At 44.2% G+C, this 17,019-nt stretch overlaps 1 protein-coding gene across 1 annotated transcript in view; it reads right to left on the minus strand.

Moving 5' to 3' along the window:
- slc51a (solute carrier family 51 subunit alpha) overlaps nt 1–16,228 on the minus strand; it is a 30,443-nt gene extending 14,215 nt beyond the window's left edge. The window contains exons 1-3 of the mRNA XM_055644546.1: nt 15,968–16,228; nt 3,854–4,008; nt 2,235–2,308 (exon numbers count right to left, since the gene is read on the minus strand). Of these exons, the coding sequence (XP_055500521.1) occupies nt 2,235–2,308; nt 3,854–4,008; nt 15,968–16,046 (308 nt within the window). The 5' untranslated portion in view covers nt 16,047–16,228. The remainder of the gene's footprint in view (nt 1–2,234; nt 2,309–3,853; nt 4,009–15,967) is intronic.
- Nucleotides 16,229–17,019: the final 791 nt, after the last annotated feature.

A 17,019-nucleotide genomic window follows, 5' to 3' on the forward strand; every position in this document is an offset into this window, starting at 1 on the left:
AGTTCCTATATTAACGAAGAGAAGTAGTGCTTCAGTAAACATGGAAAATGCATTATACCAAGGGAAGTCAGATGTGATTTGTGACTCAGAAGCAAAACCATTTAGCAAGACATAATGGAGACACAAGAAACTGCAGATGCTGGAATCTTGAACAAAACACAAAGTGCCGGAGGAACCGAGCAAGTCAGGACGCATCTGTGGAGAGAATGGACAGACGACTTTTCGGGTCGGAACCCTTCATCAGTCTGAAGAAGAGTCCCAATCCGAAACATCGCCTGCCCATTCTCTCCACTGATGCTGCCCGACCTGCTGATTTCTTCCAGCACTTTGTGCCTTTGCAAAACATAGTTGATGAGTGAACACACTGTTGCACTTGTATTCTGTGCACAATCTTAGGCTTCCAACTTAATTTATTCCACTGTTAGCTCTTGATCTGCAAAAAACAAATACTGCCATGGGTAAGTAAGGGAGTAAATTGTAATGATGTTCATCCCAGACTCAATCTCAAGGATCTCTTTACACCAACCCTACAGCAACAGTATGTGAACAACTATCAGCTTGACTGGCAAAAGTTCAAAACATTTGAGAAATGAATTTACTATTCTGCTGCGAATACTAGAGAATCACGTTAAATCTGACACTTGGATTGATCTCAATCCTACTTGTACGTGTCAATCCACCCTTAAAAGGAGAATTGGAAAAATAAAATTATCTTCAACGCCTATTCTTTGCGAGTACTACCCTCACAATTATGAAATTACACACTTTAGATTAAAAATGGTAGTATTCTAATACCATCAATCTACACCCTGTATCATGGAAATAAACGGAGAGATCTGGGAGTACAGGTTCATAGTTCCCTGAAAATGGCAAGTCAGCCGGACAGTGTGGTGAAGGAGGCGCGTTGCACACTTGCCTTCATTGGGGAAGGTATTGAGTACAAAAGTTGGGACATTATGATGCAGTTGTCCAATTCATTGGTGAGGCCACACGTGGAGTACTATGTGCAGTTTTGGTCACCACCCAGCTAAAGGAAGGACATCATTAAGTTGGAACAATAGAAGGGATTTACTGTAGTTGCTGCCTCAAAAAGGCAGCCAGCATCATCAAAGACCCACACCACCCTGGACGCACACTCATTTCACCCCTGCCATCGGGGAGAAGGTACAGGAGCCTGAAAACTGTCATGTCCAGGTTCAGGAACAGCTTCTTCCCTATAGCCATTAGGCTATTAAACGCTACAACCTCAAATAAGCTCTGAACTACATGGACTAGCATTGTTATTATTGCACTATTATTGCATCGTTCTATCTGAGACATATGACAATAAAACACTCTTGACTACTGATGGACCGGATGTTAACTGGACTTGCAGGCTTGACCTACAGGGAGAGGTTGGATAGACAAAATACATTGGGCCAAATATGTGGATAGGAATGGTCTTGAATGAAGGTGGACAAAAATGCTGGAGAAACTCAGCAGTTGAGGCAGCATCTATGGAGCGAAGGAAATAGGCACGTTCTTGAAGGATATGGGTGAAATTTGGGCAAATGGAACTAACCCAGAATGCCAACTTGATCGGCATTGATAAGGTATTCCCATAAGGTATAGCTCTATGATTCTAAGACTCTATGGAAAAAAAAACTATTTGAAATGGAATTGTAGTGTTTCCAGTCCCATTTTAGGCATGGAAAATTGTTAAACATTTTATTAGTAGTCTTTCTCTCGTTTCCCTTATCCCTAACCAGTCTGAAGAAGGGTCTCGGCCTGAAACATCACCCATTCCTTCTCTCCAGAGATGCTGCCTGTCCCACTTAGTTACTCCAGCTTTTTGTCTTGATCTTTGGTTTAAACCAGCATCTGCAGTTCCCTCCTGCACCTCTTTAAAGCATTTTTTGTTATGAAACTTAAACTTCTCATTAGTGAATGTCAGGAAAATTCCACACCTTCAGAGTCCATTAAAGTAATATTTCTGTACAAAAACACTTGCTCTAGCCAAGGCATAGAAGGATATGGATCAAGTGCTGGGAAATTAGATTAGTATAGATGGATAATTGATGGACGGGGTGAAGGGTCTTTTTCCAGTTGAAGAACTGTTTATTTTGTTTGGCAAATAGTTGGTATCTTTTAAGATATCTTTATACTCTAAGATCTAAATGACTTACCCTTGGTTTAAAGTAAAATTTTAATCTGAAATGTGATAGATTAATGAAAACCTCAAAAGAAATACGTACACTGCTGTTGTCAAATCTGTGATCATTGATGCCAGTGGAACCCACATGCCAATACAAGACGTGGATGCTATCACCTGAAGCAAAAATATTAAACAACTGTTATGATTAAATACACTAAAAATTAACACTTCAAAATATTGTGAGAAAAGGTTTCCAAATAACCTGCATAAATAATAGTTTTTCTGAACTGATGCATGTAGACAGCAAAGATAGACACAAGGTGCTGGAATAACTCAGCAGGTCAGGCAGCATCCCTGGAGAAAAAGGATGTGACCTTTTGTGTTGGGACCGTTCTTCAAAGGAGAATAGTTTCATAATTATTTTTCCTTAAGTTATTTTAAACGAATAAATAGCTGACACAAAGTCTTTTTTTTTTAAGAAAAGCGTGTCGATAGGATTACATGAAGTAAGATTAAAGAAACATAAAAAACTAGTGTGAGCCACTTGGATACAATAACCTCTGTCATTGATTAGCATTTTCTCTTGAGACAAACATGCAAGGAATTACAGTTATATCTATTTTTTTAATTCATTTAAATAATCAAAAAACTGTTGAAAATTACATGAAATATGAATATTTAATAATAGAGGTGCATTTAAAAGCATATTAATTTAAAATATATAATATGTAATAAGAAATACCAAAAGCCTAACTTTTGAACAAAAATCAACCACTCCTATCAAATGGTTGGGGTTACGTTATAACCATATAACAATTACAGCACGGAAACAGGCCATCCCGGCCCTTCTAGTCCGTGGGCTAACGTCTATAATGCCCTGTTTTCTCTCTCCTGCGTATGTACAACAGCTATGGACCAACAATGAGGAGGGTCCAGATAAGAGCCACAGGAGCAGAATTACAATGCCACTGGGCTCAATGATATTCAGGGGCAGGGCGAGGTCCCAATTACCCCGACCTGACTTCCAACATATCACATAATTGCATGCAGCAGCGAGTAGCCACAAAGATCCTGAATCTGCTCATATACATTCTGCAGGTAGCCGGCTTTTCTCTACAAAACTACTGCAATCCAACTGATTTAAAATATATATATACACACACACATATATACAATAGACAATAGGTGCAGGAGTAGGCCATTCGGCCCTTTGAGCCAGCACCGCCATTCAATGTGATCATGGCCGATCATCCCCAATCAGTACCCCGTTCCTGCCTTCTCCCCATATCTATATATACTATTTCACAAATAGAACTAAAAAGGAACTGCAGATGTTTGTTTATGTCAAAGATAGACACAAAGTGCTGGAGTCACCCATTCCTTCTATCCAGAGATGCTGCCTGACCCGCTGAGTTACTCCAGCATTTTGATTCTATCTTCGGTGTAAACCAGCATCTGCAGTTTCTTCCTGCACAGTACGTTTACATATTCTGTTGTGTTGCTGCGAGTAAGAATTTCATTGTTCCGTTTGGGACATATGACAATAAAACACTATTGACTCTGCAGATTATGTAGGATGATGGCTTCACACTGGGAAAACTGTTGGATGAATTCTGTTAATGCAAAATGAGAAAGGGTGATTCTTAAAGCCTCATGATGAACTGAAGGCAGTTCCTGAAACTTTGATTTTCCCAGCTGGGCATCGTAAAGAATACTTACAGGTGCAGCCCCACTGATCCACATAATAGTGGCTCTCCTGTTGGTCGAGGGGACTTTTCTCAGCAGGTAGATAACTTCCTCAAGATACACAAGGTTTGCAATCACAGCCATTAGAGTGAGAACACTGTATAGAATGATCGCAGGCAAATTCAGATCTGTGGAGGGAAAAGCATTAGTTACTTGAGATGAGCTGTCTCCATTGATAAGCCATTTACAATCTTTACTTTTTCATTTTTATTATGAGCAAATGCAATATATTGATTCTAAAGTTAAAGTGATGTTGAAGTGGGGTGCAATAACATAGCAGAAGATCATAATGAAAATATAAACTCTTATCTACCCGAGATAATGGGACTGGCTGAGATGAACATCTTGATCGGCATGGACAAATTGGACTAAGGGGCTTGTTTCCGTCGTGTATTTTTCTAATTGGAACCTTAGCTTGTTAATTTGCTCTCTTGCCGTTATATGAGAATTTTCCCGAACAGTCTGTGACCCATAGTGCTGTGGCCATAGCGCCATATTTAAACCCCATAGCGCTGCAGCTGACAGCTCTTTGTTTAAATCCCCATGCGTTAAGCTGACAGCGCTCTGTTTAAACCTTTGCGTAACAAACCGGCAGCGCTGTGTGTATTGCACACTCCAAGTCTGGAGCGCTGTGTGTATTTATTTGTGCGCCAAGTCTGCAGCGCTGTGTGTATTGCTTTACACGCCAGTCTGCGGCTGATAGCTCTTTGTTCGCTAAGGTGAGGAGGGGGGGGGGGGGGGGGGGGGGGGGGCGGGGTCTTGCTGGGATGCAGTCCCCTGCCATTGGTTGTAGCGCTATTGGCCAGGACTTACCGGCTGCTATTTCAACACCTGATTTCTTACCTGTATAAAAGCAGGCGCCAGGAAGCCAAAAGTTAATTCAAGTTCATGTATGAGAGGAGTTCACCGACGGGCTGAGTCACGATCAGTGCCATGGACGGTTGCAGAAAGAGAGAGAGGGGCGCGGGTGTAAAACTGGACCCCGCGCATACCTAAACAGGTATTGTTCTTGTCCTCTCTTGCCAGTAAAACTGATTTAGATATATGCCATTTATTGTCACTATAAATGTACAGTGAAACTGAAAGCTGCTCGTACTCAGTGCATACATACAATTTTACACAAAAAACAAGAAACAAGAAAAACAAAAAAAGAAGGGAGAGGGGGGGGGGGGGGGGGGGGGAATAGGTGCACAATTCTGCGGCGCTACATACCTATATACAGATGGAAGTCCGGGTGTTGGGCAGTGAAGTCAGTGCATGTGTGAATTTGAATTAATAGTAGTTATAATTCACGGAAAGCAACTATTTCTATTTGTCCTGGATTTGATGCACCTATAGCGCCTTCCAGAGGGCAGCAGGTCGAACAGTCCAAACGCAGGATGGGAGCTGTCTTTGATGATCTTCTTTGCCCTGCTAAGGCAGCGGGAGGTGTAGATGTCCATCAGGGAGGGGAGAGGGCAACAAATGATCTTCTGCGCTGTCCTAGTTACCCTCTGAAGCCTCTCCCTGTCTGCCATGGTGCAGCTGCCATACCATGCTGTAATGTAGTATGTCAGCAGGCTCTCGATGGACGAGCGGTAGAAGGTCAGCAGCAGGTTAGAGTCCAGGTTGTGCTTCCTGAGGACCCTCAGGAAGTGCAGCCGCTGCTGAGCCTTCTTGATGACCGCTGTCGTGTTGTCTGTCCAGGAGATATCAGCAGCGATATGGACGCCGAGAAACCGGAAGGTGTTGACCCTCTCCACACACTCGCCGTTGATGTGTAGGGGGACTAAGTCGGTGCTGTGCCTCCTGAAGTCGACAATGAGCTCTTTTGTTTTCCTGGTGTTCAGAGCCAGATTGTTTTCTGAGCACCAGGTTGTCAACATCAGGACTTCCTCTCTGTAGGCTGCCTCGTCTCCCTTTGAAATAAGTCCGACTACAGTAGTGTCGTCAGCAAATTTGACGATGCGGTTGTTGTTGTGGGCCGGACTACAGTCGTAGGTATAGAGACAGTATAAAAGGGGGCTTAGCACACAGCCCTGTGGGGAGCCGGTACTCAACCAGCGAGTGGAGGAGAGGTGGGGGCCGAGTCTCACAGTCTGGGGCCGGTTGGTGAGGAAATCCTTTATTAGAATAGAATAGTTAGAATAGTTTCTTTATTGTCATTGTAACATGGACCATGTACAACAAAATTTAAAATGTCAGCCAGTCAGTGCAGCATTCAAACATTTCTAAAAGCTAACGATACATACACGGTAAAATAATAAAGATAAACAACTAAATAAATATCACGAACAAAGCACGCATACACACCCAACCCTCCATCCTTCTGTCGATTTCACAGTTACCACAGTCCCTTAGTCTGTATCGCCCCTGCGTTCCTTGGCGGCTACATTTAGTGCTTTTATAGCAGTGGGGTAAAAACTGTTTTTTAGTCTGTTCGTCCTTGTCCTTGTAGATCTGTACCGTCTGCCTGATGGCAACAGTTCAAACAGGGAGTGTCCGGGGTGGGAAATGTCCTTTATGATATTCTGGGTTTTTTTGGTGCAGCGGGAACTGTGTAAGTCCTCCAAGGTAAGGAGAGGGCAGCCGACAATCCTCTGGGCGTTGTCAATGGCCCTCTGGAGCGCTTTCCTCTGAGCCGCTGTGCAGCTGGTGTACCACACGCATACACAGTATGTTAGTATGCTCTCAATAAAGCACCGATAAAAGGACAGCAGCAGTCTCTGAGTGATGTTGTTCTTCCTGAGCACCCTCAGGAAGTGCAGTCTCTGCTGGACCTTTTTCAGCAGCGCAGTGGTGTTCACGCTCCACGTCAGGTCCTCCTCAATATGGATTCCCAGGAAGCGGAAATCCGCCACCCTCTCTACACAGTCCCCTCTGATAGTCAATGGTACCATGTCCGTTTTGTTCTTCCTGAAGTCTATTATTACTTCCTTTGTCTTTAAGGTGTTGAGGAGCAGGTTATTTTCTTCGCACCACACTGTCAGCTGCTCCACTTCATCCCGGTAGGCGTACTCGTCCCCCCCGGAGATGAGTCCCACCACTGTAGTGTCATCTGCAAATTTGACAATGGTGTTGCTGTGGTGGGCGGGGGTGCAGTCATGTGTGTAGATGGTGTAGAGCAGGGGGCTCAGTACGCAGCCCTGTGGAGAGCCGGTACTGAGGCCGAGGGCCGTGGATGTGTGATGGCCCACTCTGACTCTCTGGCTGCGACCCGACAGGAAGCTATTTATCCACGTACAGGTGGAGTGTGGAAGTCCCAAGTCCCCCAGTTTGTCCACCAGTTTGTGGGGAAGGATGGTATTAAAAGCAGAGCTGTAGTCCACAAAGAGCATCCGCACGTAGCTCCCCTGCTGCTCCAGGTGAGACAGTGCAGCATGCAGAGCTGTGGCTACAGCGTCCTCTGTGGATCTATTTGCTCTGTACGCAAACTGGTGGGGGTCAAAGCTTCGGGGCAGAAGTGATGTGATATGACCCCGGACCAGTTTTTCAAAACACTTCATCACCACTGGTGTGAGTGCGCCTTTATCCAGGCACATGTGAGAGTGGGGAGGCCGAGAGTGACCAGTTTACCAATGAGAATGTCCGGAATGATTGTATTAAAAGCTGAGCTGTAATCCACAAAGAGCATCCGGACGTAGCTCTGCCCCTGCTCCAGATGGCTCAGCACAGAGTGGAGAGCTACGGTAATGGCGTCTTCTGTGGATCTGTTTTGGCGATAGGCGAATTGGTGGGGGTCGAAGTCTGGTGGTAGATAGTCCTTGATGTGCTGGAGGACCAATCTCTCGAAGCACTTCGTGATTACCGGAGTGAGGGCCACAGGACGGTAGTTTGCAACTAAACAGATGAGTGAACCTTTTTCTGTTCTACTAGTCAAGATCCTTCAACCTGTTCCCTTGCAACACTTGCTCATAAATGATTCAAGGTAATTATACACGTGGTCTTCTCATGTTAATTTGGTGATTATCTTACATTCTTTCCCAGGAGTGAATCATAAAGCAGGGTATTCAGTTACACTATTATTTCCACATTGTCACACTACATTAGTCACACTAGTGACTAAAGTGACACACAAGCCAGTTATTCACAAAACAAGAGGAATAAATGGCTTGCATTTTCAGATTGTGAGACAAGGCAGAAATTAAAAATGTTAGAACTGAATTGCCAAAAATCACTGAATGGATTGGCAGCTTAGACCATTAGTTCCTCAATTTAATAAAAATTATATTGTGAAATAGAAGTACAAGAATAATTAATTGAAGAAGCCAGTGCTGACAGGATAATCCAATGGGACACTTTCAATTGTGTTAAATGCTTAATATTTAACTCGATTTTTTTTTAAATGCATAAATATAATTTCTTGCCATGAAAAATCACTGCAAAGTCAGATTTTAGATTAGTGTTCCGATATTATTGCATGAAGTACGACTAAAGAGACACAAGAACTAGCATGAGCCACTTGGATAGGATAACCTGGTGTTAATTGTCTCTCTTGAGAACATGTTTGGTTATTACTGCAAGGAATTGTAATTATACATTTTTTTAAATTCAATTAAATATTAAGAGTTTAACACCATAGAATACAGCCTGTGGATTATTTTATCAGCACTAACTCATTTACCGAGTTATTCTTATTGTTCTATTTCACAAAATAATTTTTAAATATATATTTTTTTCCATTTTATTCAAAGACTAAAGCTGCTTCATCAACTATAGTTTCTGAAAGTACATTCAATATTCTAACTACCATCTGTGTTAGAATATCTCGATCGTCTTCAATTTTAAATAGCGACATTGAGATTAAGAAGTAAAAATACTGCAACATAATCTAAGCATTCATTCTACTCGGGTAGCTAATTGCTGAAAATTAACTTAATGATAATAAGACAACAATTGGTGATTAGAGATACACTCCTTAATCCACAAGAACATGATAGTTCTGGGATTATCTTAACTTTTGATGAATAATTCGTACACCAAATATCATGCAGTTGCATTGGTCTTTAGGGCCATGTTTATTTATTTTGATGGGAATAGCTAATTTCACAAATAGTACTAAAAAGGAACTGCAGATGCTTGTTTATGCCAAAGATAGACACAGTGCTGGAGTAACTCAGCAGATCAGGCAGCATCTCTGGAGAAAATGGAGAGGTGACATTTCGGGTCGAGTCTGAAGAAGGGTCCCGATCCAAAACCTCACCCATCCATTTTCTCCAGAGATACTGTCTGACCCACTGAGTTACTCCAGCACTTTGAGCATATCATTCACAAGTAGTACCACTGATTAGGAATGGAATATCAGCGTTTATTGTAAGATCTTAAGAGTATTAAAGAAGGTGATTGTGAACTAATTGTAATGTGAAAGACTGGTATAACAACTTGTGGAAATGTACTGCCAATGGTTGTTACGATGGATGGAGGAAGGTATCCATAGTCAATCATACATTTCTTCCTTTTAAAGTGTTAATCATAGTCAAAATTTCACATGAATATAGTAGTCAAGCATAAACCAGCATCTGCAGATCATTCCTACGCATACATATACTGACTTGGCATCTTTCTTAACTATTGAATCAGTATCTTCTGGAACAGAACTTGGTGTCAAAAGAGAGAGATGGTTTGAGATGAGGAAGGAAACATTCACGGTGGTCTGGCTATGTGGGAAGTCAAGGAATTTCCACAGTGCACACTACATAGTTCTATAACGCTCAGTTATTGCCACTCCTTTATTTCCCCATGATAATCCTACACACTAGAACTGGTCTGTTCTTGGAAGCTATGTAGATATAAATATATGGACTGGTACACAGATGTTTTCCCTCCAATTGTAGATAAACTAAATAGCCACAATTTTCTTGGTACTTGTTCAACATAATCTGTTTTTGTTATTATTTTTGGGGGATATTTTAGTTTTGAGAGATTTCCTAAGACTTCATCAGCAAATGTTGAAATGTTAAGAAAAACTAAGAAAAATCTAAATATTCCACGTTGCAGTTATATAATAATAATCACTCCACTTTAACTAGATCATTCACAGAATTAAGTACATTGAGATCATACAAATGCTACAAATGATGGAAAATGTATGTATCTATTAGCCAAATGATTGGGAGGAATCGCATAGCTTGCAAACTGCTAATCTTGCTCCAGCGAAACATTCCACAGCTAAATGTTATTTCCTTTTAATTCCGAGTCTCCTTATCAGTTACCATTTGTCTGGACGCTTTGTGGTTTCAATCAATGCATAAAATAGATGTTTTTCAGCATTAACACAGAGATCTATATCGGTGAGACCAAGCGGAGGTTGGGCGATCGTTTCGCCGAACACCTCCGCTCGGTCCGCAATAACCTAGCTGACCTCCCGGTGGCTCAGCACTTCAACTCCCCCTCCCACTCCGCCTCCGACCTCTCTGTCCTGGGTCTCCTCCATGGCCACAGCGAGCAGCACCGGAAATTGGAGGAACAGCACCTCATATTCCGTTTGGGGAGTCTGCACCCCGGGGGCATGAACATCGACTTCTCCCAATTCTGTTAGTCCTTGCTGTCTCCTCCCCTTCCTCAGCTCCCCTGCTGTCTCCTCCCACCCTCCAGCCTTCTCCTCCCACCCTCCAGCCTTCCGGCTACTCCTCCTTTTCCCTTTCTTGTCCCCACCCACCCCCACCCCTGATCAGTCTGAAGAAGGGTTTCGGCCCGAAACGTTGCCTATTTCCTTCGCTCCATAGATGCTGCTGCACCCGCTGAGTTTCTCCAGCTTTTCTGTGTAACCCTGTATCTATTACCTTGTGTATTCTATCTGTGTCTGTACAAGATCGCTTACCGAAACTGCCTAGGGCACAAGTAATTAACAGGTCTCAGCCAAATGATTGGGAGGAATCGCATAGCTTGCAAACTGCTAATCTTGCTCCAGCGAAACATTCCACAGCTAAATGTTATTTCCTTTTAATTCCGAGTCTCCTTATCAGTTACCATTTGTCTGGACGCTTTGTGGTTTCAATCAATGCATAAAATAGATGTTTTTCAGCATTAACACAGAGAGGACTCCCACAGACACTTGTGCTCTGTGTGACCCTCTCTCTCTCACAATAAAGATCGTTCTGTTTCTACCTGTTTTTGTAATAGTCTTTGTTGGAAAATTTCTAACACTTGTTCAACATAATCCGTTTATGTTATTTTTTGGGGGGGATATTTTAGTTTTGAGAGATTCCCTAAGACTTTATACCAAAATGTTGAACTAAGAAAAATCTAAATATTCCACATTGCAATTATATAATAATAATCACTCCACTTTAACTAGATCTAGGAATGTTGCAAAACTTACCTTCAGCGGCGCTGCAGTTCTGCCGCTGCCCGTGTGCGCGACTTTGGCGCCTTTGGGGGCGGGTTTAAAACGCGATTTTCTCTAGGCTGTTGAAATCGATGTTGTTCAGCCTACTTAGTTGCTGACGAAAAATTGCTGCGAAATTCGTTCGCTGCAGGTATTTTTAAACTAAATTGGGTTATTTAATTGTTATCTATCTATCTATCTATCTATCTATCTATCTATCTATCTATCTATCTATCTATCTATCTATCTATTAATATATAAAACTCAAATCCATCCATCCGCCTGCAGTACGGATCCCTTCCTGCCTTTTGATTCGTTGACGGCTGCTCCTTCCTATCAGCTTCCAACACACATCGAAACAAAGTTGCAAGACAGGAACACTGAACTTTTCACTGCTGCAGCAGGCAGGGGAGGTGCAATTGAGGGAGGCAGGGGAGTGCTGGAAACTTACATTTGGCAACGGCTTCAGTTCCATTGGAGGAGACGGGTGCATGGTGGAATATTGGGTTGGGGGAATCACACCATTGGGGGAGTAGACCCAACGGGTCTGCACTTGGTCTAGTTATATATTAAAAGTCTGTGGCTGCCGTCGTCCGTCCACCGTCCGTCCGGCTGCCTTTCTGCCTTTTGATTTCTTCCATCGTGTGATGTCACAATGCCCAATACTCGCAGATTGTCCAATCGGAATGGATCATTTACATATGCCTTTGCACCAGCACCAGCCCCTGGTGAACGTTCCATCGTGTGATGTCACAATGCCCAAAGACATTCTTGCCATAGAGGGAGTACAGAGAAGGTTAACCAGACTGATTCCTGGGATGTCATGACTTTCATATGAAGAAAGACTGGATAGACTCGGTTTGTACTCGCTCGAATTTTACAAGATTGAGGGGGGATCTTATAGAATCTTATGTTTCTCTCTCCTCACCCCTCTCCCTCCCACCCATCCCTCTCTCCCCCACCCCCCTTCACTCTCTACCCCACCCCCTTCCCTCTCCCCCCCCGCCCCCTACCCCTCTTCCACCACTCCCCCTACCCTCCCTCCCCACTCTTCTACTTCTCTCCCCCTTCCCCTCCACACTCTTTCCCCTTCTCCCCCCCCACCCCCCCCCATCCGCCACATCTCTCTCCCCCCTACCCCGCTCTCCTTACCCTCCCAAATCTGCCCCGTTTCCTCCTCCTCCTCTCCCCTCCCTCCACCTGTGTGTTTGGGGGGTGGTTAATGCGAGTGTGATGTCGCGCCCCCCCCCCCCCCCCCCCCGCAAATGCCGTTGGGGAAACAGACCCGATGGGTCTGCACTTGGTCTAGTTGTTATATAAAACTCTGTGCCTGCCGCCGTCCGGCGGCCGTCCGGCTGCCTGCCTTTCTTCTTTTTGATTCATTCCATCGTGTGATGTCACAATGCCCAATGTTCACATATGTCCAATCGGAATGGATTCATTTACATATGCCTTTGCAGGAGCCCCAGCCCCTGGTGGACGTTCCATTGTGTGATGTCACAATGCCCAATGCTCAAAGACATTCTTGCCATAGAGGGAGTACAGAGAAGGTTCACCAGACTGATTCCTGGGATGTCAGGACTTTCATATGAAGAAAGACTGGATAGACTCAGTTTGTACTCGCTAGATTTTAGAAGATTGAGAGGGGATCTTATAGAAACTTACAAAATTCTTAAGGGGTTAGACAGGCTAGATGCAGGAAGATTGTTCCAGATGTTGGGGAAGTCCAGAACAAGGGGTCACAGTTTAAGGATAAAGGGGTAAATCTTTTAGGACCGAGATGAGAAAAACATTTTTCAACAGAGAGTGGTGAATCTCTGGAATTCTCTGCCACAGAAGTTAGTACCCCTACCCCACTATACTTTCCCTCTCAAATCTCTCCAGTTTCCTCCTCCTCCTCTCCCCTCCCTCCCCTCTCACCACCCCGTCTCCCTCTCCCCACCTTTGTGTTTGGGGGGTGGTTAGCGTGAGTGTAATGCCGCAGCCCCCCACCACCACCACCACCACCACAAACGCGCGTTGGGAAAACAAACCAACGGGTCTGCACTTGGTCTAGTAGTAAATTAAAAATCATCCTCTAAAGCCGCAATATCCGACAATGGGACGGATCTCATGTAGGGGACAAGGCAAGGTAGGTTGTTTATTTTTACATTAAAAAGGGCTTCTTAAGATGCCTTTATACAGAATTTTATGTTGCGAGTAGCTGACTTGGGGGCCCATTCAATCCCGCAGTATCTTTCATGCCATATGGGCTTCAAATCCACCGCAATGGCAGCGTTCCAAACCAGCGCGTTCCACAGAATCCCACTCGCAAGCTGATTTAAATGGCCATTCATTTACAGCAATTGAACACTAAATCCATTCCATTTGGCCTATAAATTAATGTCAATGAGATTTAAAAATCATGTTTTATTGTGAATTCTTGTGTGAATGTTCTTTGGACACTTGGGCTATTTAAAAATGTTAATCTTTCCTTAAGAAATGGATAGATGTTTAGATCTAGTAATTGAATTTTGGAATTAGCTACAATTGGGTAACTAACTAATTATATGCTTTAATTTCAGGTCATCCAAGTAAGATTGTTTAATATTGGTTTCAGAATGCTTCAATCTATAATAACTGAAAATTTATTTCAGTTCTCTTAATTTTTAATAAAGTTATGGGCTTTAGACTGTTCTTGATCACAGCTTTTGTGTTAAGTCAATGGAAAATCAATAGGGAACAAGATGCTAATTTCCGCTAAAGTATGAAAATGGCCATAACCTTTTTAATACTGAAGATATGAAAGTGAATTAGGTGTCAAATTAAACTTCTTTTTATGCTTTATCTGATGGAATAAATTGCAGACTTGATTTTTTTAAATCTCAAAATGTTGTAACATTGCTATTAGATCATTCACAGAATGAAGTACTTTGAGATCATACAAATGCCACACAAGTACAAGCCTGTTTATCCTTCCTTTCTCGTGAAAAAGACAACTCACTCCTATTACATGCAAGGGGATTTTTGAGCGATGTTTTCCATTCACTGGTAACATTTGTTTTGACGCTGCAAGAAGAAGGTCACCGTGCGGTTAAATAACCGTTTAATAACTTTGTAGCCTGCCAAAAAAAGGTTTTATTTTACTAAATGGCTAAAGCAATGAGCACAGCTGAGATTATCTCAGAATTGTGAGTTTGAGGAAAATAGCTGAACCAACCTGCACTGAAACAGATGCTGGCAAAAAAAACGTATAAAAATACTTTCTCTTGCTGTGTATATTTTTATTTGTTTATTATTTCCAAAGCAAGGAGAGGGGTCGGGGAGGGGGGGGGGGGGGGGGGGGGGGGGGGGGGAAGAGAGAGAGAGAGAGGGGAGAGAGGGTCAGGGAAAGGACTTTATTGTTTGATGAACATACAATGGAAATACAGCTTGATACCAACTGTATCTTACTAAGTGAAATGCATCTTTGACAGCAACACTAAAGGAAAAGCCCAGAAATAAATGACTGAAGAGTTTAATTTTTGACCTGCAGTATAAATGCATAACAATAAATTAGCAGATGGTGTGATAGATTAAAAGATTAAAATACAAAAAATAAAGATTTATACTGAATACAGCCTTGTAGAAGTTAAAAAATTCAGATCTCTCTTTGGATGCATTTTCTTGTCCTAATCAAGAAAGGTTTGGAACAGGCCCTCCCTCCCATGGTTACGGCAGGATTCTGTTCCTGAGAAAGATTCACAATCCAAATAGTTCACAAATCTGAAATGCTCAGGGATTTGAGTTCCCACAGTGGTGGGTTGTCCCACAGGAATAGATGGACTGGAGAAGCATTTTAAGTCTCCATTCACCATTATTAGTAATAAAGATGATATTAATACATTTAGCTCCAGTCTGTGACAGACTAATGGTTGTAAGAAGGACACGGATAATATGTGAAGCCGAGTGCTCCCATGAGCAGACGCTAGTTGGGGGGGGGGGGGGGGGGGGGGGGGTGGGGGGGGGGGGGGATGGGGGGGGGGGGGGGGGGGGGGGCTACAGGATGAGTGGAGGTGGGGGAAGAGTAACTGGGGGGGGGGGGGGGGGGGGGTACATGAATTGAATTGAATACATTTTATTAGCCAAGTCTGCACACATACAAGGAATTGGCTTGGGTGCTTTGCTCGCAAGTAACACACATACAGTAAACAATTAAGAATAAAGATTGTAATTTAAACATGTGAAAAATTAAATAAAATACCAGAGCACAAGGAGGCTACAGACTTTTTTTGGTTGGGGGGGGGGGGGGGGGGGCAGGGCGAGGGACCAGGGAGGGAGGGAGGGGACTCAGAGGGGTCAAGGGAGAGGGTGAGGGGAGAGGAATCAGGAGAAGAGCAGTTGGAGGAAAGGGATCAGGGAGAGAGGAGTTAGGGGAAGACTGGTTGGGGTTTGAGGTTAGGGGAGATACGAGTCAGGAGGAAAGGCGTTCGGGGAACTGGGTTCAGGGGCAGGGGGGCGGGGAGAGGAGTCGGTGGGGGGAAGAGGTCGAGAGGGAGGTTGGGGTGACAGGGGAAGGGGTCAGCGCAGAGAGAGGAGTGGGGGAGAGGAGTAGAGAAGTCGGGAGGGAGGTGGGGAGATGATTCAACGGGATGGGGGCAATAGTAAGCGGCAGACCGGGCTCCCACCTTCCCTGCGCCCCAGATATTACACGAAATGCTTGAGCAACTCAGCGGGACAGGCAGCATCTCTGGAGAGAAGGAATCTGCGCTCTGCTGTCCGTACAAAGCCTAGCCCCGCCGGCACCACCATCGCCCGCTTACCCTTGAGGATCTCGGCGGCTTTGGGAGGGCTGGAGCCGCAGTAGAGGAGCTCCAGGCTCCGGTTGGGAGAACCAGCCATGGCTCCGGCTCGCAGGCTGCCTTCTGCTGGGTGTTAGTTGGAGAGGAGAGAGCGGGCAGCGAGTACCGCCTCCACCCCCCGTCTGACTCATTCTTCCGCAGAAGAACCGCCACCACCACCAACTCTCCCCGCCCTAAAGCAATTAAGCAGCCGCAATCAACCGCTCCTCAAAACTCAATTGGCACCGCCGCCTACCCCGGCAATTAAAACTCTCCTTCGTGCCAGGAAAGGTTCAGCCGATCCAAGGGCAATGACCTGGAGGGCAATGACCTGGAGGGCAATGACCTGGAGGGCAATGGGTGACATGAACCGTTGGCAGGAGCAAAGATTATAGAGGGAGCTCCTCTAGTATCTTTGGGCAGGTGATGACAGTGCTGGCCAAAACCCCTCCAGGCAGATATCTCAGAACCATGGAGAGACAAGGAACTGTAGATGCTGGAATCCTGAGCAAAACACGAAGTGCTGGAGGAACTCAGTGGGTCAGGCAGCATCTGTGGAAGTGCATGGACAGGGAATGTTTTGGTAGAAACAAAAGGACGGCAGATGCTGGTTAATACCAAAGAGAGACACAAAGTGCTGGAGCAAGGGAGCATCTTTGGAGGAAAAGGGTCGATTCCTTGAAGAAAATGCTGGATTAAGACAGTGGGTTAGGCAAGATCTCTGGAGAAAAAGTATAGGTGATGTTTCAGGTCAGGACCCTTCTTCACGATCCCGACCCGAAACACCATCCATCTCTTTTTTCTCTAGAGATGCTGCCTGACCCACTGTGTCTGTCTTGGGTAATTATTTCAGGTTGGGATCAAGAAAGATCCAAATGGGGCCCCACCCGAAATGTCGCCTTTTTGTCCCCTCCACAGATGCAGCCTGACCCATTGAAAGTTCCTCCAACACTTTGTGTTTTACTCAGAACTACCATTCACTCAGATACGTGAGCTGAGCCTGCATGTTATTTTTTCACGGTACACAAAAATTG

Source organism: Leucoraja erinacea, chromosome 13 (genome assembly GCF_028641065.1).
Source record: "Leucoraja erinacea ecotype New England chromosome 13, Leri_hhj_1, whole genome shotgun sequence".
Classification (NCBI taxonomy): domain Eukaryota; kingdom Metazoa; phylum Chordata; class Chondrichthyes; order Rajiformes; family Rajidae; genus Leucoraja; species Leucoraja erinaceus.